Source organism: Hevea brasiliensis, chromosome 10 (assembly GCF_030052815.1).
Source record: "Hevea brasiliensis isolate MT/VB/25A 57/8 chromosome 10, ASM3005281v1, whole genome shotgun sequence".
Taxonomy (NCBI): Eukaryota; Viridiplantae; Streptophyta; class Magnoliopsida; order Malpighiales; family Euphorbiaceae; genus Hevea; species Hevea brasiliensis.
The window spans coordinates 100,149,496-100,170,306 of NC_079502.1; the positions used below are offsets into that span (position 1 = coordinate 100,149,496).

General features: G+C 34.3%; 1 protein-coding gene across 1 annotated transcript; it reads left to right on the forward strand.

The window, feature by feature from the left end:
- Positions 1-317: 317 nt before the first annotated feature.
- Positions 318-18,673, forward strand: LOC110661376 (protein CPR-5; the record flags this gene model as incomplete). The annotated part of the gene is made up of 5 exons (XM_058128491.1): positions 318-752; positions 1,802-1,858; positions 5,860-5,895; positions 6,041-6,763; positions 17,781-18,673. Coding segments are annotated over 5 exons (1,785 nt in total), but the record flags the coding sequence as incomplete, so codon positions are not given.
- Positions 18,674-20,811: the final 2,138 nt, after the last annotated feature.

The window sequence follows — 20,811 nt, forward strand, 5'->3', positions numbered from 1 at the left end:
AAACAGTGAAAAGGATAAATGAATGAAATTAACATTCATAACATACAATTTTGAGATAACCATGGTCAATTAGGCAAATATAATGAGATTCAAAATATGTTATCCTAATAGAATAGGTTAAACCATTCTGAATTTTTATGGATACTTAATTATTTTATTTTATTTAAAATATATTAATTTTAATAATCAATTAAATTCAGTTTTATTATCACTATAATAAATCAATATGAGTATTTTTATCAAAATTAATACTCCCTTTACATATATACATATATTGTATATTGTAAATTAATTATATTTTTATTCATTAATTTTTATTTATTATTGATTATTCTTTCTCCTCTTCTCCTCCATGTTCCATAGAGCGTCCTTCTTCTGCTCCGCCTATCCAAGAATCCAACTTAACTGGCGATTCAAGTCCGACAGTGGAGAGTGATACTCAATTCCCAAAACCGTTTGACAATGGAAATCTAAATATGACCCATTACAAGGAGAACGAGAAGGAGGAGGAGGACAAGAAGGAGAATAAGAGGAAAAATAAGAATGCCTGTGAAGACGTTACTATGATGTCTTCATCATCTTCTCCTTGTGCGCGTCTTCCATCTATGCAGAGAAGTATTCGCCTGGCTTATAAACGCAGGAACCCTAAGATAGTGATTGCTCATGTCCGGCGTGGTGGCCGATTCTGGCATAGCGGTTTGGAGGCCATTGCTCTTCCGCTTGGAATGTCGTTTGCTGCTATTGTTGCCCAGGTTCGTTGAAAGTTTTAGTTTTTGTTATAATATACACTGATTATGTTGGGCTTTTAAAGTTCTTATTTCTTAATGTTGATTTTTGGTAAATTTTGAATCTTGATTTTTGCTATAGCTATTTTGAATCTTGATTTTTGTGGTCGTTTCGTTTTTTGCTTGAGATTAAACTATTTGGGTTTTGATGTTGAAATTAATTCATAGTGATTTGATTTTTCTATTTGTTAAACGATTTATCTTTTCTTATGCCGGTCCTCCTTTTTTTTTTTTTTTTAATTTTTTTATGGGTTTGTAGATTTTTGCAATGAAGTTCTCCATAATGAGTGTTGGGTTCATTTTCTTTTCTTGAAGTTTACTTGGCAATTGAAATGGGCTGCAAATTCAGAAGAAGGCTACTAACTTGTTGATTAGCTTCTGATAATCTATTGTCTATTGAATTTGGTGATCAACTGCTGCCTTTTGTAATTGGGATCACCATAACTAATAACGTGAATGGCCCTGAAGCTTTAGAAATGAAACGTACTGCATATAAGTTTAGTTCTTGAAATATATGCAGTACTTGTGAATTTTATAGATATCTAATCATTGAGTTAATACCTTAGTGTTGTACCTAACATGTAAATTTTGTTGTATGTTCTCATTGAATGATATATGATTGTGTGCTTTCACTTAAAAGTTAAGTAAAGGTAGCCATATACAATATTTCCAGATGATCCTGTAAGATCAGATTTGTAAATCATTTAATGTTTTTCATTTATCCATCAATTGTTAAATACAGTTGACTAGAAAATAGAAAATAACATATGCTTGACGCATGTCTTTATCTCTATGCAATTGACTGTGAAATATTGGTTATGCTCAAGTTGTCCTTTATACATTTAGTAGAATTATGCTCGTTTTAGCTGCTTAGGACTCCCAGACAATAGCTAATGTTATATTTTTATCCTTGCAGATAAAATGTATATTGTGCGATAAAATGTATATTGTGCTTTCCTTGGATTCGTTTTAGTATCCATTAGCTGATATTATGCATGGTTGCTTCTTGATTCTAGGTTCTGGAGAGAAAAGATTTAGCAGGTGAAAAGATATCTGTTGATCATCTTTCAAAGGTACTTACTTTTTATCCTCTTGCAAGAGGAATGGAGCTATTCAGTTATTGAGAAAGTTTTTTCAATCCATTCACATCTATTTGCTTGAAATGTGGAAAAACATATTTTCCATGAAATCTCCATTGGATTCTTCCTTGTTTAGTTCTTATTTAAAAGACAGGGATATGAGATTATTCAAATCATTCAGCTTGTAAAATTTTCTTTGCAAAACATCCAAGTTTGACAAAATGAGAGACAAGCCTCCTGAAAGATAGTCATAGCTTTGTACCTTGTCTGCAATCCTTTTCCAATTGGTTTTCATTTAAATGAATTTTGAAATATTGGTGATTTAATGTTGAATTTTACCGTACAGCCATACAACCGGCCATGTTATATGGTAGTGAGTGTTGGGTACTGAAGGAGTCGTATGTGTCTAAAATAAGAGTTGCAGAGATGAGAATGTTAAGGGGATGAGTGGCCATACTAGACTAGATAAAGTCCGTAATGAGAGTATTAGAGAAAATGTAGGAGGGGTACCGTAGGACGGGGGGCGTGAGGCGAAATAACATCCATTAAAATTATATAAAATGCACCAAGTAATGCCCAGGAAAGATGGTGGAGTCACAATTGTCTCATTTAAGTACAACCTCCTTAGATAGCATTTCCTAGACTTGCACTTCATACAATCTTAATAGAATCAAATCACTAGTAAGTACCGTCTTCCCATAATATATATTCAGTGTTTCTTCTGAGGATCATGGTTGGCAACTTACTCCTTGCAGAGTTTTCACAATCGTCATTACCATAGCCCAATGTCTAGGTTCGGGATAGTGGGTACGTAAGGGGAAGGTGTTAGGCACCCCTTACGCCTGGTCTAATCTCGTTAATTCGAGTGTTAGTCCTCTACTAATGTTTCTAAAAGTCTTGTTTATTATTTTTTTATTAAACTTCATCCTAAAAAATGCAATTTTAATCCTACACACGCAAGTAATTCACAAAAAGGTTGTTTTTTACAAATAATTTTAATGCACAAGTAATTCCTATCTATGGGGTTACTAATTATTTAAATGATATTTACCAGATAACTAAAATTAATTTATTATTGAGAATTTAATTTACAAATAAATTCAATTTCAAATAATCCTAAGTTTCTATTTAACCTAATTAATTAATTTTCACCAAGTTACTCTAAGGATAATTGAACTAAGTTAATTATGTACATGTATAATTTATTCTAATATCACATAAGGCCCAAACAATCACAACCTAATAAAGATTTCTAACATGCAAATTTATTTTACAATTACTAAGTATTAAATTAAATTTATTTTACATGCCAATGTTAGTTTAATTTATTAAATTAATTACATGCAAAAGTCAATTAAATTAAAAACAAAGTTAATTTTAATTTACCAAATAAAAATTCTATTATTACTACAATTTCATGCCAATGGTTATTCGAGGAGTTTAGGGCTACTTACCTGTTGGTAAATGCAATTGCCATTGGGGCAAGCTACCTTTAGAAAATGGTATTTTCTTCTAGTATGGCAATGATATTTCTAGCTTACTCACTTTTAGCTCCATATAAGCTTCACACAAATGCCCTCTTTGATACTTACCTTAGGGCTACTTATCAATTTTGTTTGTAATAAAAAATAAAGAAACTAAAGAAAATAAGAAAATATTAATAACAATTTACATTGGATTCTAACCCTAGTCTCCTAAAGGGTTAAGATTCCTAATTAGTTACAACTATCTAATGGTCTAAGTCTTCTAACATGATCCAAATACTTCATAACACTTCTTGAATTAAAAGAATTCAGAAAAATAGATCAAATATCAATTAAAACCCGAGAAAATATAAGAACATGCATAAATATATAATTTCTAAATTCTGGCAGATTAACGGTAGCAAGAAATTTGATTTTTAAAAATAGTTATACATGCCTAAAAATCATAAAAAATTACAGAAGACAGCGTTACATATCATACAAGATCATGAAATTTATAAATCAAACAAAACCCTAGCCGAATGGTCTACATAAATCGTAACTTTTCTAAGTGACAGAATCGTACTACTTTTTTGTAAAATTCATAACTCATTAACCACAACAGATACGAATGCATAACCAATTGGAAAAGATTCATAAGATTCTGAAATTAATTTTAGACACTAGATTTACACAAAAATATTAAGAAACGAGGGAGATATGGGCTCCACAAGTCGGGTATCCCGCAAATCGGATTTTACAGGAACCCTAACTTCAAACAGCCATAACTTATAAAATATTAAAGCTTTTTTAGTGACTCTTGAGTCTAAAATTAATAGAATTTCGTGTAGAATATGAATATAATTTTTACAAATTTTTTACAGATTCAGAAAATAACGAAAAATAATAAAAATACAAGAGACAGAAAACTGAACATGTGCAGAGTTGTGTATCCCCTCAAATTAAACATGATTACATGATCTATATGAACATATAAAATAAATTAAAAACAAGGAACATAGAATTAAACATTACATGGCATAGATCTTGAAAAGAAAATAAAAGAACTAATATTTAAGAAATATCGCTAGAAAAAAAGAACTAAAAGAATTTTGGCTATTTCTCTCTTTAATAATTTTTTTTTCTTTTTTTGTCTTCTCCTCCCCCCTCTTTTTTTTTTTTTGTCTTCTCCTCCCCCTCCTTTTTTTTATTTTCTTTTTTAGTGGGGTATTTATAGGGTTTTGGGAGAGAGGTGAGATAGGGTTTGGAGTCCTAGTGTGATAAAGTTCATATAACTTAAACAACTAAGATTACAGAATTTGGGTGAGACTGAAATATGGATGAGGTGTTTCAACCAATGGGAAGAGAAGGAAAGGGGAAGGCACCAATAGGGAGTGAGAAAGAAGTGTGGTAGGGTTTGAAGTTCTAGTGTAATAAGGTTCAGATAACTTAAACAACTGAGATCGAGGAATTTGGGTGAGATTGGGATATGGGTCAGGTGTTCCAACCAATAGGAAGAGAGGAACAGAGAAAAAGATATTTTTTTATTTTAATTTTCAAAAAATAAATTAAATAGATCTTATTTAAAATTCCTAACTAGGCTTTCTTAGGCTCATGGGGCCTAATTAAACTTAATTAGGTACATTTAAAAATTACCCATATTAAATTTAAACAAAAAAAAATTTTATTAAAATTTAATTAAATTCGCTTAAAAAAAAACGTATTATTATTATTATTTTTCAAGATCATGTCACTGAATTAATAATTCAGCTCCATACCTTCAATTACATCTTACAGTCATATAATTTTTCTTCATCGGGTTTCCCATAGCCTCAATGCAAATACTCATCACAAAATAAGGGTCTACAGGTACCAATTGAGAATAAGTTGAGAGAAGGGAGATTGAGGTAGTTTGGTCATGTGAAGCGTGGACTTACGAAGGTTCTAGTTAGACAAGTAGAGCACATTAGGGTAGAGGATAGAAAGAAAAGAAGGGGTAGACCTAAACTGACTTGGAGGAGAGTAATACAACATGACCTATAAGCATTATATGTTTCCAAGGATTTAACCTAAAATCGTTTAGAGTGGAGAAAGAGAATCCATATAGTCGATCCCAAATTTTTGAGATAAAGGCTGAGTTGAGTTGAGTTGAGTTGAGATGGTGATTTAATGTTGGAAGAAGACTAAACTTAGGAATTATATTCATTATAGAATTAGGAAGTTTAAATTATTTAGGAATTGCTATTTTATTTGGGAAATTTAGTTGTTTTGGGATTCCTAATCCTAGTAGTAATCATAAGACTAGTTATTTTACTATAAATACATATGTCATCTAGGGATTTTAAGAGACTATTATTATGATTATTATTGATTTGAGAATTAATATTAGTTTTGAGAGAATTTGTTTCTTTTTCTTCTTGAGAATTTGTTTCTCTTGATTCTTGTTTTTCTTATTTTACATCAATTTGGTGTCATAGCTTGTTTTTCATCAATTGGGCATTAACAATATATTGTTTATCTGTTCATTTGCAGATTTGTGCTTCAGCTGTCAGAGAAGCTTTAGCTAATGTAAGCCATACTTTAACTGCTGACTCATCCGTGGACTCTGATTTTTCAAGTTAAGTTTCTTTGTTAGTTCTATCAATGTCAGGCAAACCCAAAAATGCTAATATGATATTTATGGCCTCCTTTTTTACTCCCTATGTCAAAACAGGTCTTTGGTGATAAATTTTATTTTTTCGCAAGGAACTTTGAGAGATCATTTGGGAGTACATTGAGGACCCTTAGATTAATTAATGAAGCAGCCAGTAACAAGGAAGCATATAACTTGGGCCACCTGAATGTAGATAATTGGGCGTCAGACTTGAATCTTAAAAATAGGGTTGGTTTTACAAGTGACTCTGGCATCAGGGAATGTCTCTCAGCAACTGAGTTGCCTTCTGTCTCTGTTCATAATCAAGTGCATGTTGCTGAAGAAGTAGAAGAGAGTGTTCCTTGCTTGAACCAGGAACTTGCTTCAAATGCACAATTAATCCAACAGGTTTGTGTTCCAAGCTCATTAGGTTCTGTGATCAATCATTGCAGCACTATTGAGAAATTTTTCATGGAGAAAGCCTGTTCTAATGACCTGAAGACAGTGGAGATTGGTCTTACAATGAAAAAATTGAAGTTGAAAGAGGCACAGCTGGCTCTTAGCTTTGATTCAAATCATCTTGAGAGATCAAAATTAGCAATGGGCAGGTCAAAGGCATCCTTTAAAGCTGAAAAATTCAAGAACCAAGTGGAAGATACAAAGCATGCTGAACTGCTTAAGAACTGCATAGACTGTCTTGTTGCTGGTTTGTTCATCATGTCTGCCTCCCTTTTATATGGTGCATATGTTTTTTCATACCAAAGGATCACTGATGCTACTGCATCCTGTAATCCTTCAGTTGAGGTAAGGGCCATATCTTCTTGGTAGATTGATTTTCTTCAATTTGTGATCACCAGTATTTTTGGCCTAGTGATCTGAATTTTATATGCTATCATTATAGTACTATTTTCCTTGGAACTATAGAGACTCTACTCTACAGAGAAACTGTGCAAAGGACAGGGTATTGTCCTTTGGCCTTCAGCATTAGTTAAAGATAAAACTAAGGCAGGCTTTTGTTCAAGTTATACTTTAAATGTTCAATAAAATGAAGTAGATATATAGGTGTAGAAAACAGAGAATTTGGAAAATTTTCTTTTATATTTCTTCATACAAAAATGATTTACAAGTATTCTAATTTATATACAAAGGCTAGGACTAACTAGGAAACTAATAATAGCCAATAAATACAATAATTCCTAATTATATTCTAATTTACAGCTAATTTACACTGATTAAGGAATTTACACTGATTAAGGAATTTACACTGATTGAGGGATTCTAATACTCCCCCTCAAGTTGGTTTATGTATGTTGCACATGCCAAACTTGCAAACTAGGGTATGAAACCCTTTACAACTTAATCCCTTAGTGAACACATCAGCTAATTGATCTTTCGACCCTACGTAAGAGATACTTAAGGAGCCATTGATAACTTTTTCTTTTATGAAGTGTTTGTCAATCTCTATATGCTTAGTTCGATCATGCTGAACTAGATTGTGAACTATACTGATGGCAGCTTTGTTATCACAGAACAGGGACAAACCACTAGTTTCCAGCAATTTTAATTCCTCCATCAACTTTCGTAACCATAATAGTTCACAAATATCTTGAGCCATTTGCTCTAAACTTAGCCTCTGCACTGAATCTAGCTGTCATATTTTGCTTTTTGCTTCTCCAAGTGACTAGATTACCATCAACAAAAGTATAGTAATCAGATGTCGATCTCCTATCATCAAGAGATCCACCTCAATTTGCATCTGTAAAGGCCTTAATCTGAAGATGGCCATGCTTTGAGAAAAGAAGTCCTTTCCCAGGTGTAGATTTTAAGTATCGCAAGATGCGGAAAATAGCCTCCAAATGAGATTCACAAGAATCATGCATATACTGACTCATTAGACCCACTGCACATGCTATATCTGGTCTGGTATGTGAAAGTTTAGTCTGCCAACTAACCTCTGATATCTCCCAATATCCACGGATTCCTCAACTTTAGCTTGCAATTTGTGATTTGCCTCAATGGGAGACTCTGCTGGTTTACAACCTAGCATTCCTGTTTCCTCCAACAGATATAGTATGTACTTCCTTTGAGAAATAAATATTCCTTTATCTGATCTGGAAACCTCTATTCCAAGAAAGTACTTTAGCCTTCCCAAATATTTGATTTCGAACTCCTGTGCTAGTTGTTCCTTTAGATGAATCATTTCTTCCCTATCATCACCAGTTACCACAATATCATCCACACAGACAATAAGCAGAGTGATCTTACTCCTATAGTGTTTTATAAAGAAGGTGTGATCAGCATTGTTTTGGCAGTATCCAAAAAAAATCATAGCCTTACTAAACCTATCAAATCATGCCCTAGGTGACTGTTTTAAACCATACAGTGCTTTCTTCAATCTGCAAATTTTTCCTTTGGTCTTTCCATTCTCAAACCCTGGAGGGATTTTCATATATACTTCTTCTTCTAAATCACCATGTAGAAAGACATTTTTTATATCAAATTACTGTAAATCCCACTCAAGATTTACTGCACATGATAGTAAAATTCTGATGGTATTCATTTTAGCAACAGGAGCAAACGTTTCCTGGTAATCTATCCCATACGTCTGTGTGAAGCCTTTTGCTACCAGCCTAGCTTTATACCTTTCAATTGAACCATCTGCTCTATGTTTCACATTGAACACTCACTTGCATCCAACTGGTCTTTTCCCCATTGGAAGAGTAACAAGTTCCCATGTCTCATTCTTTGTTTGAGCTTTCATCTCCTCCACCATGGCTGCCTTCCATTTTGGATAAAGACATGCTTTCTTTCAGTCCTGTGGGATAGAAACAGAGGAAATAGACAATAGAAAGGCTTTATAGGATGGAGACAAAGAATCATAGGAAATAAAGTTAGAGATGGGATGTTTAGTACAGGTTCTAACACCTTTTTGGAGAGTAATAGGAATATCAAGATCATTATTAGAAAAAGGAAGAGTAAACTGAGAATTAAAATTAGACTTTTCAGGAACCAAAGGAGACTCTTCACATACCTCAGTATGTTCAGGAATTGAATCCAGAGATTTCGGTTGATCAACAGTCTCCTGCTCAATGACTATATTTGTCTTGTTTCGCCGAGTATAGATTCTCAAATTTGGTCCATTTAGTCTCCCTCTAGATTAGGTGATGTAGAAAGAGATAATTCTCCTTTTTTTAATTAATCTGTACATGGGTATATATACACAATTGATTCCTATAATTGTGTTCTACTAATTAGGAAGAAATCCTAAATAAAAAATCCAAAATAGGAATACGGAATACAGAATATACAGAGAAATAATATAGTGATTGACTTTCCATAACACTCTCTCTCAAGTTGGAGCATAGATGTTAATCATGCCCAACTTGTTACAAATGTAGTCAATCCTAGCTCCATTCAGAGCTTTTGTGAAAATATCTCATAGTTAATCTTCAGTTTTGATGTGTCCTGTTGAGATGATCTGTTGTTGAATCTTTTCACAAACAAAGTGACAATCAATCTCAATATGTTTGGTTTGCTCATGAAATACCAGATTAAAAGCAATATGGAGAGCAGCTTGATTATCACACCTCAATTTCGCAGGCAGGGAGGTCTTAAAACCTGTCTCATCTAGTAATTGAAGTATCCACATTACCTCACATACTGATTATGCCATGGCTCTGTATTCCGATTCAGCACTAGACCGAGAAACTACACTCTGCTTCTTGCTTCTCCAAGACACCAAATTTCCTCCAACAAAAACGCAATATTCAGTAGTTGACCTCCTGTCAACCTTAGATCCAGCCCAGTCGGCATCTGAAAAACATAATCATTCAAATGCTCATGATTACCATATAACAAACCTCTTCCTGGAGCGCCCTTCAGATAACACAAGATTTGTCCCAAGACTTCCCAATGAGCAACATTTGGGGAAGACATAAACTGACTTACCACACTAACGGCATAAGCAATGTCAGGACGAGTGACTGTAAGGTAGTTCAATTTTCTTATCAATTTTCTGTATCTCTCTGGATCTTCAAACAACTCACTATCACCTACTAACAGTTGTAAATTTAGAGTCATTGGCGCACTGCAAGGCTTAGCATCTAATTTTTCTGTCTCTGTCAATAGATCGAGGACATATTTTATTTAAGACAAGAAAATACCTTTCTTACTTCTCGTAACTTCAATACCCAAGAAATACTTTAACAATCCCAAGTCTTTGGCCAGAAACTGGGTTTGGAGGAAGGTTTTAAGAGATGAAATACGAGTCACTCCCAGTGATGGCAATGTCATCCACATAGACTACCAAGAGAACTTGACCAGCCTCAGATTGCCTATGAAATACTGAGTGATCACACTTACTCTTTTGCATACTAAATTCCTGTACTGCTTCACTGAATCTCTCAAATCAGGCCCTAAGACTTTGTTTTAAGCCATAAAGAGACTTTCGAAGCCTATAAACTTTACCCAACTCTCCTTGAGCAACAAAACCAGGTGGTTGCTCCATATACACATCCTCTTAAAGATCACCATGAAGGAAAGCATTCTTGATATCCAATTGGTGCAGGGGCCAATCATATGTAGCTGTTAAAGAGATAAACAAACGAACAGAAATAAGTTTAGCTACATGAGAAAAAGTGTCAGAGTAATCAACCCCATATGTCTGAGCATATCCTTTTGCTACAAGATGTGCTTTTAACATGGCCACAGAACCATCATGATTTACCTTTATTGTAAATACCCATTTGCAACCAATAGCTTTCTTACCAGTGGGCAAAGGCAACAGTTCCCATATACCATTAGCATCTAAAGCCTCAATTTACTCTTTTATAGCAACACACCAGCCAGGATGAGATAGTGCCTCACCAACAGTATTAGGGATAGGAACAGATTCTAAAGAAGTAACAAAACACCAAGAACAAGAAGACAATTGATTATAAAAAATAAAAGAAGAGATATGGTAAGTGCATGAACGCTTACCTTAACGAAGAGTAATGGGTAAGTCTAGGTCAGAATCATGATCAATATGAGGTACAGGATCTCCCAACGAAGTAGTTGGTGGAGGATCTGATTCAGGAATCTCCAATCTCCTAGAATAAACATGAACAACGGGAGGTCGAGTACGTCGAGAGAGAGAAGGAACAGGCTGTGGGAGAAGACTAGACATTGGTTGGACAGTATATATTAAGAGATCATCCTCCTCCCCCTGACTCTCATACACAGATGATTGAGGAAAGAATGGAGTGGATTAAAAAAATGTGATATCTGCAGAAACAAGATAACGATTAAGAGTAGGAGAGAAACAACGGTACCCTTTTTGGAGCCGGGAGTACCCAAGGAAAACACATTTGAGAGACTTCGGATCCAATTTAGTAACCTGTGAATGAACATCACGCATAAAACAGGTACAATAAAAAATACAGAGTTCAACAGGGAACAAAGATTTTGTAGGAAACAAAGCAGTATAAGGAATATCCCCATTAAGGATAAAAGACGGCATACGATTGATCAAAAAATATTCCGTAGAAACTGTATCCGCCCAAAAGTATTTAGAAACTTTCATATGAAAAAGAAGAGCACGAGTTACCTCAAGAAGATGTCGATTTTTTCTTTCAGCTACGCCATTTTGGGATGGGGTATCAACACAGGAAGACTGATTAAGAATATCATTTTGTGTCATATAAGATTGAAATTGTGCTGAAAAATATTCTTTGGCATTGTCACTTCTTAATATGCGCACAGAAATATTAAATTGAGTTTTGATTTCATTACAAAAGGCACAAAAGATAGAAAATAACTCAGAATGATTCTTCATTAAATATAACCAGGTAACAGGAGAGTAATCATCAACAAAAGTAACAAAATAAACAAGGACCTCAAACATCAGAATGAACTAACTCAAAGGGGATGAAGCCCGTTTATTGACTTTAGACACAGAAGGCAAACGATGATGTTTTGCAAACTGACACTACTCACATTCTAGTGCTGATAAAGACTGAAATTGAGGACACAGCTTCTTAATGGTAGACAAAGAAGGATGATCCAATTTATAATGAGCTTCAAGAGGTGTTAAGGTACTGAAGCAAATTAGTGACCGCGGTACATGATTTTTCAAAATTTAGAGATCATCTGACTCACGTCCTCTACCAATAATCTGCTTCGTCGTAAGATCCTGAAACAAACACTGGTCAGGAAAAAAGAAAACAGAATAATTTAAGGTATGAGTAAGTTTACTAACAGAAAGTAGATTAAAAGAGAATTTTGATACACACAAAACAGATGACAAAGAAATTGACGAAGTCGGGTTCGCAGTTCCAGAACCCATGACACAAGAAGTAGAACTGTCGGCTAAAGTAACAGTAGAGGAAGTGAGATTTGACTGAAAAGCAGATAGAAGACTAGAATTACCTGTCATGTGATCTGTCACACCAGAATCAATAACCTATTTGGATGAAGAAGACACAAGGCATGTAATGGATTTACGACTCGATCGCGATGTGAGGAAACTATTAGGCTTTAGGGATGCACGACATCGGGAAAACTGTGCAAAATCCTCTGCAGATACCCAAACAGTTTTCTTAGAGGAAGATGCTATAGAATCCTCTGCTGCCATATTTGCCATCTGTGATCGCTGATTTTTCCTCTGAAGTTGCGGACAATTATATTTTGTATGGCCAAGCTCATGGCAATAATAACTCCTCTTGAGTCCTGATTAGAATTAGCCACCCCATTATACTGATTACCTCTGTTGCCTGTAATTTCTCTACTTTCTCTTCTATTGCCCTGTTGTCCATTTGGATTACGGCTAATAAGAGCACTACTGGCAGGTTGTGAATATTGAGTACTCTCTGTACGAAGGACTCATGTGAACATTTCATGCAAAGAGGAAATCTCAGAACTGGAGAGAATATGAGATTTAGCAGTCTCATACTCTGAAGGAAGGCCTGCAAGAAAACTCATAACAGCCAGTTGCTCCCGTTGGACCTGCTGAACTTTCACATCAGAACTAAAAGGTAACAATATATTAAGTTCCTCATATACCCATTTAAAATTCATAAAATAAGCCGTGAAAGACTTATCCTCTTTCTCAGCACGGTAGAATACCTTATAAACATTATAAATACGAGAGATATTCTCTTTACCAGAATACAGAAAATTTAAGTAATCCATCAATTTCTTAACAAATTCACAGTGATTATTTAAACTAATTACCTCACTGTGAATCGAGTTTTGAAGCTGCAAAAACAACCGAGCAACTTCCCTTAGCCAAGCTTGCCGTGTATCATCAGTAGGTGGGTCTTTAGTAAGGTGATCATCCTTATTAATGCTACGCAAATAGATCCTAACAGTCTTACTCCACTCCAGGTAATTCGAACCATTAAGTTTGTGTTCTGTGATCTTAGTCATCACCGGAATCATATCAGAAATAACATTCATATTGTTTGTCATTTGTTGAGACAAAGAAAACTAACCGAAACGTTAATCCAAAGTGCTTACAGCCGCAAAATAACCCAAAATCATAAATCAAGCAAATACCGAAATAGGATCTGAGAGTCAAACGTTAGAAGTCCTTTAATGGTGTATTGGATCAGGCAACAGCACACAGTGGTGGAATGAGGGGGTTGAGGAGATGCCGGCGATGCTGATCGGAGTTGAAAAGGCAGGCGGACGCGCCTCCACGCTCCGGCGAGTGAAGAAACAACGAGAATCTGAGTTGGGTGCGTGAGCCTCACGCGCTTGGATTCCGGCGACCGGATCAGAAGGGACGGCTGGTCGGCGGTCAAGGTCTCTCCTGAGCTGGGTGGTGAGAACAAATAGTCACCCTAGATAAAAGACCTGCTCTGATACGATGTAGAAAGAGATGATTCTTCTTTTTTCAATTAATCTGTACATGGGTATATATATACAATTGATTCCTATACTTGTGTTCTACTAATTAGAAAGAAATCCTAAATAGGAATACATAATATAGAATATACAGAGAAATAATATAGTGATTGACTTTCCATAATAGGTGACTCCCCCTGAGTATCATTATTAGGTATAGGCTTTAGACCAACATTCTCCCTTTGAAGTTGAAAGTTGGGAGAGCACAAAGAAGAAGGGAAAGACACCTCTTCTTCCTTCCTATGCTCCACCAGAAGAGGTGGATGGAAATAAGATTCAGATTCCCTAAAGGTAACATCCATGCTCACAAAATATTTTCGTGTAGGACGGTGGTAACATCTATACCCCTTATGAGTACTGGAATAACCAACAAAGACATACTTGAGGGCTCGAGGTTCTAACTTCCCCCTATTAGGCTGATGAACAAAGCAAACACAATCAAAGACCTTTGGAGGAACATTATATGAATTTTTACCTTGCAAAACCTCTAAAGGACTCTTAAACTCTAAAGTTCGGAGTGACATCCTGTTAATAAGATATGCAGCAGAAAGAATTGCATTCCCACAGTAAGGTTTGGGAATATTCATTGTAAACATAAGAGATCTAGCAACCTCAAGTAAATGTTTATTTTTTCTCTCAAACACTCCATTTTGAGCACTAGTGTTAACACAACTAGTCTGATATAAAATTCCGTGTGACTTCAAATATTCCTGAAAAACTCCATTCATATACTCTGTTCCATTATCAGTTCTCAGTATTTTAACATGAGCATTAAATTGGGTGCTAATCATTTTGTGAAACTGTTGAAAACATGAAAATACTTCATTTTTCCCGTTCATCAGATATACCCAAGTTAACCTACTGCAACAATCAATAAAGGTCACAAACCATCTATAACTTGATAAAGACATAGTTTGAGTAGGCCCCCACACATCAGAATGGATAGTCATAAAAGGAACTGAGGCCTTATTATTTATTGCAGGATAAAATTGTCTAGTATGTTTGGCAAACTCACAAGCATCACATACTAACAATTCAGTTGTGCATTATTTAAACAAAAGAGGATGAAATTTCTCTAAAATAGTAAATGAAGGATTTTCAAGTCTCCTATGCCACTAAATAATTTCTTCCTTAGCACTCATAGACTGTCCCAACATGGCCTGATCAACACAATCATTCAATAGATATAGCCCATCTTACAGTCTACCACTGCTAATCGTTCTCCCTGTTATCAACTCCTGAAACACACAGTGAGTGGGAAAAAAAATTCAATTTTGCAGTTGAGAGCTTTTGTGATAGAACTGACAGACAAAAGATTAATAGGAAAGCTAGACACATGTAAGATAGAACTAAGACTTATAGTAGGAGTACATTTAACAGAACCTGCTCCAGAAACATTAGATAAGGATCAATCCGCAATGCAGACTTTTTCTTTGCTTGAACATGGAGAATAGGATATGAATTTTATTCGAAGAGCCTGTCGTATGTTTGTTTGATCCAGAATCTATAACTCAAAATGAATTATTATGATTAGTAAGAAAAGCATTACCTGAGTTGAGGAAGTTGGAAGAGACAATTGTAGTGGATTGTGATTCAAGCTGTGATAGGAATCGTCTCAGAGTCTGTACCTCTTCATTAGAAAGCATCCCAGTGATAGCAGTATCTTCAGAAACACTCACAGTCTCAGATACATTTGCTTGTGATCTAGCAGAGCCCATCCTTTTTCCTCTACGCCCTTTAGTTGGGCAGCCGTGCAGCTTCCAACATTGTTCTTTGGTGTGCCAAGATTTTCCACAGTAGTCACACTGCAAGTGATCCTTATCTGATGGACCATATGATTGTTCTCGTAAGGAGTTAACAGCTAGCCAAGCCTTATCAACAGTTGTAGAATTGATCATGACACTCCTGCTCTCCTCTTGTTGAATATAAGAGTATGTCTGTCTTAAGGTGGGCAAAGGATCCTTACCAAGCACTTGGACCCGAATCTGATCATACTCCACATTTAGCTTGGTAAGAAAATCATATATGCGCTCCTTGTCAATCAATTTCTGGAACTTAACTGCGTCAGCCGGACATGAAGTCTGAAAGTTCTGATAGAGATCCAACTCTTGCCATAGACCACTCAGTTCCGCATAATACTGATTAACAGTCAACTCACCTTTTTTTATTACATTAACCTTGTTCCTAAGCTCATAAACTTGTGCATTATTCCCAACTTGAGAATAAGTCTGAGAAACAACACTCCATATGGTAGCGGCACTGTCCATTAGTAAATACACATGAGCTATATGAGGTTGCATAGAATTGATGAGCCATGACATAACAAGAGAGTTTTCTGACTCCCACTGGCTGTAGGTAGAACTAGTACTTTCTGGCTTTTTTCTATCTCCAGTGATATATTCCTGCAGTCCTCTAGCGTGAATGAACAGTAGACAAGATCTAGTCCATACCAAATAATTAGTTCCATCTAATTTTGCAGGACTAATTTGTAAAGAGGTATTATCACCAACAAATCCAGCCTTTGTTTCAGAGGCTTTCTTCTTTTCATTAGTCATTTTTCAATTAAAAAAAATAGGTACTGAGACATAAAGTAAGAAACTGAGCAACGAAAGGTACCAAAAAAAATAAATGTGCAAACGAGGTGTGGAAACACGTTGGTCAGAGGCGCGCCGGACAAGGAAGGTCGTCGGCAAGAGGCGCGGTCGGAGAAACTCAACTCAACTCAACTCAATTAAGCTTTTATCCCAAAAAATTGAGGTCGGCTATATGGATTGGCTTCCTCCACTCTAAACGATTTTGGGTTAAATCCTCAGATATGTGTAATGCTTCTAGGTCATATTGTACTACTCTCCTCCAAGTCAATTTAGGTTTATCCCTTTTTTTCTTTCTATCCTCTAACCTAATGCACTCTACTTGTCTAACTGGAGCCTCCGTATGTCTACGTTTTACATGACCAAACCATTTCAATCTTCCTTCTCTCAACTTGTCTTCAATTGGCATCACTCTTATCTTTTCTCTAATATTCTTATTACGGACTTTATCTAGTCTAGTATGGCCACTCATCCACCTTAATTTTCTCATTTCTGCAACTCTTATCTTAGATGCATACGACTCCTTCAGTGCCCAACACTTACTAAAATATAACATAGCCGGTCGTATGGCGCGGTCAGAGAAATCACCAAAAAAAAGGGTGCACGCACCGATGCGTGAATAATGACGCGAGACTTCTGGAGGTGCATGAGCTCACGCACTTCAGCGGACGGCGGCGGGACTCCGGGTGTAAGCCGATCGGTTGGTGTCCTTCCTCCTCAAGTGGGTGGTGACAGTCATCTCTCTTCCTAGAACGATGTAGAAGCTTGACAAAAAAAAAAAAAAAATTACCTAGAACTACATTGTTCACGCCAATAAATTTTGGCACTACTCTGATACCATGAAGAAAACAGAGAATTTGAAAAATTTTCTTTTATATTTCTTTATACAAAAATGATTTACAAGCATTCTAATTTATATATAAAGGTTAGGACTAACTAAGAAACTAATAATAATCAATAAATACAATAATTCTTAATTATATTTTAATTTACAGTTAATTTACACTGATTAAGGGATTTACACTAATTGAGGGATTCTAACAATAGGGAATAAAAATTCCCACATTTTACCTTTGGGGGGAGTCTAAAATTTAAGGTTGAAAGTTGAAACATGATTTTAATGGGTTTTTCTTGTCATTTCAAAATATTTTATGTTGTTGAGCAGTTAAATTTTGTTTTGGATCTTTTTCTAATGGCTTATGTAGGATTGTTTTATTGAGTGTCTTGTCAATTTATGTGATATGGCAACCTTTGGTTGCAGATGAATTTTCTTGGCTATATTTTTCCAGTTTTGTTCAAGTCATTTAAGATGCCTACAAACATGTGTCGTTAATCTGATTCAGGAGTCCAAATCATGGTGGTTCCCAAGGCCATTTTCGTCTTTCAACTCAGGGCTGCATACAGTCCAGTGTCATGTTCAGGTTTTAAGCCGAATGCTGTTTGGCATGTTAATAATTCTGGCAGTTGCTTATTTACTTCTTCAACGAACAGCAACCACGCATCAGACAATGCCAGTAACACTCATCCTGTTGCTTTTAGGAGTTGTATGTGGTTTTGCCGGCAAATTTTGTGTGGACACATTGGGAGGAAGTGGATTGCATTGGCTACTATATTGGGAGACTATGTGCTTGCTGCATTTCTTCTCAAATGTCTTCATATCGACATTGTTCTGTGTACTTCATGGGTCTGTCACCGTCTCCCAAGGGGAAAAATCCAATGCAACATGTCCATACTGGTTCCGACAAATTCTTTTCTATGCTGTTGTGCTCTTGTTTCTGCCATTATGCTGTGGTCTTTTGCCTTTTGCCAGTCCTGGTGAATGGAAAGATCATTTCTTGATGCTTGCCACCGACTTTCTATTTATTGCAGATGATTGAATCAAGAGTTTGCAAACCCAAAAGCTGTCTTACCGCATCTGGTTTCTTCTGACTTTGGTATGTGATTTATCTGTATTGTATTCCGAGCTGTCTAGTGTTGCCCTCGATAGTTATATAGCAGCTGGTTTTGTTAAATCAGCTGCTATGTTGTATCATGATGGTAGCATTTAATTTCTTGCGCAAAGCTAGGTATTTGTTTTTAATAGGATATGCCCTTGTAATATGCCTCCAGCCTGTGGCCTTGTGGGGCACTGTCCCACCAAAATGCTAACTTTTAGAAGCAGAACATGCTAAATAATATTGTGAATTTGTACTTTGAAATGAATGAGGGAAAATTTAATTGCTGCTTTAGAATGATTGCTTACAACTGTTTAAAGTGTTATAGTAGAAGAGCTTCCATGATTAGTTTAATCAATTTGGAATGATATCAATGACTTTATACCAAACCATTCATTAATTTTATAAGTAATTAAATAGATTTAATGGCCTATTTATAACACTAAGTATAGGCTATAATTAGTTATTATTAGAATTCATATTATAATTGCAAACCAAGTAAAATATATGGATAAATATCAGATGGTCATTTAATTTTATAAATATTTTTATAAAAATTATTAAATTTTAATTTCTTTCATAAAATTTATAAAAATTATTGTGATAAAAAATTAAAGATTTTGATTTGTTAATTATTCAATAAATAAAATTATTTTATTTTATTAATTTAAAAAAAAAATGAGATATATAAAACATATTTAGTTGCAACTTTTGTTGTTAAAGCTTCTTCTCCATCAATAACTATTAAAGTAATAAATTTTATTTAATCTTTTTTTTAATATACTCACTATTTACATTACTCTATTAAAAATTAAATAATTTATATGAATAATTTTTTTTTAAATTAATGAATTAAATAGGAGTATGTTAATGAATAATTAAAATGGTTTATAATTTGAGATAAATAAAACAGAAAGTTTAACTCTTTTTTTTATTATTTTTTTTTATGGGACTTGGTTTATCTGACCGATAGAAACTGTAACTCTGATTACATCTTGCATTTAGCAATCGCCAGAAAGGAGCAAAATGAAAGGCAAATCATTGTATGATGATACTTGTACGAAAATTCTGACCTGCAAACCACAAGATATGGCACAGTTTCAACAGAGCAGTTGTGAACTAGAAGAGCTCAAGCATAAGCACGTCTCAGAATTCTACAAAAAACTTGAACTAAATCCGTTAATTCAACTTTTTTTCTCCCTCAAGAACTACAATAAAATTATAATATAATTTTTGAAATTTGATAAAATTAATAATTTAGTTCATATATTTTTAATACTAAATAATTTAGTCTCACTTTTTATTATATTAACATATTAGTCTCACCACTTAAATTCTGGCCAATTTACTATTAACTATAAAAAAATGACTAAAATATCTTTATTACTATTTTTAATATAAAATAATTAACTGTTTATATTTTATTTTATTAACAAAATAATTCATTAATTTAAATTATATAACATATATTATGACTAAAATATAATAAATAAAATTTTTATTGAAATCTTCTCCATGTGTCATATCCTATCACAATAATTTGTCTTATTACTTAAAAAATAAAATTTTAAACTATATATTGACAAATTATATCGTTATAAGTAAATATAAAGAAAAAAAAGGTAATCATGTAAATTATCTTCAATTTACATAATAATCTAATTTTCATCTTTATTATATTGATCAAATTAATAAATGGTACAATATGAAAATATTTATTATTATTATTATTGTTATTATTATTATTATTAGTCATGGCATTCTAAGGGACCATGCAGGGAATTGGCAGGCTGGATTTTTCGTTCGATTGGGTGTTTCTTCGTCTATGCAGGCAGAGTACTTGCATGTTCTATCTTGTGGCCTCAGATGGCTTGGGATTGTTAATAGTATGCTGTAGAGCATTACTTTAATGTTGTGTATTGTAAATATTTATTCTCATTTTAATGGCAAATATAATTTTCATTTATATTCGAATGGTTTGAATTTAATTGAAAAGGTCCATTAATATTTTGTTAGATATTCTATTCTTAAATTTTTAAGAATATGAGTGACAGAACATTTTAGTACAAAATATTATAAATTCGGTTCACAATTAAGGATACCTCATTGGACATAATTTATGTGGATTGATTGTCACTTATGTTTGTGTTCATGGATTAGTATAAGATACTAATGGGATGGAATGGTGAGTCTTATACCATAAGACAAACACAGTGAGCACTTATAAAATAAGTAGGTCAAACCAGTGACACAAGATGACTTATACATAAAATTTACTCTTATTAATACAAAGTCATCTAGATCATAATAATGCATATAATTCCTTGACCTGAGATAATATAGTTATCTTGTATATAGGTGGTTTGAGTTTGATACTGCTTTCATACTTGTACTATGTATGGGTATATGGGCATGTGTTAGCTCTGACTAGTTATATGTG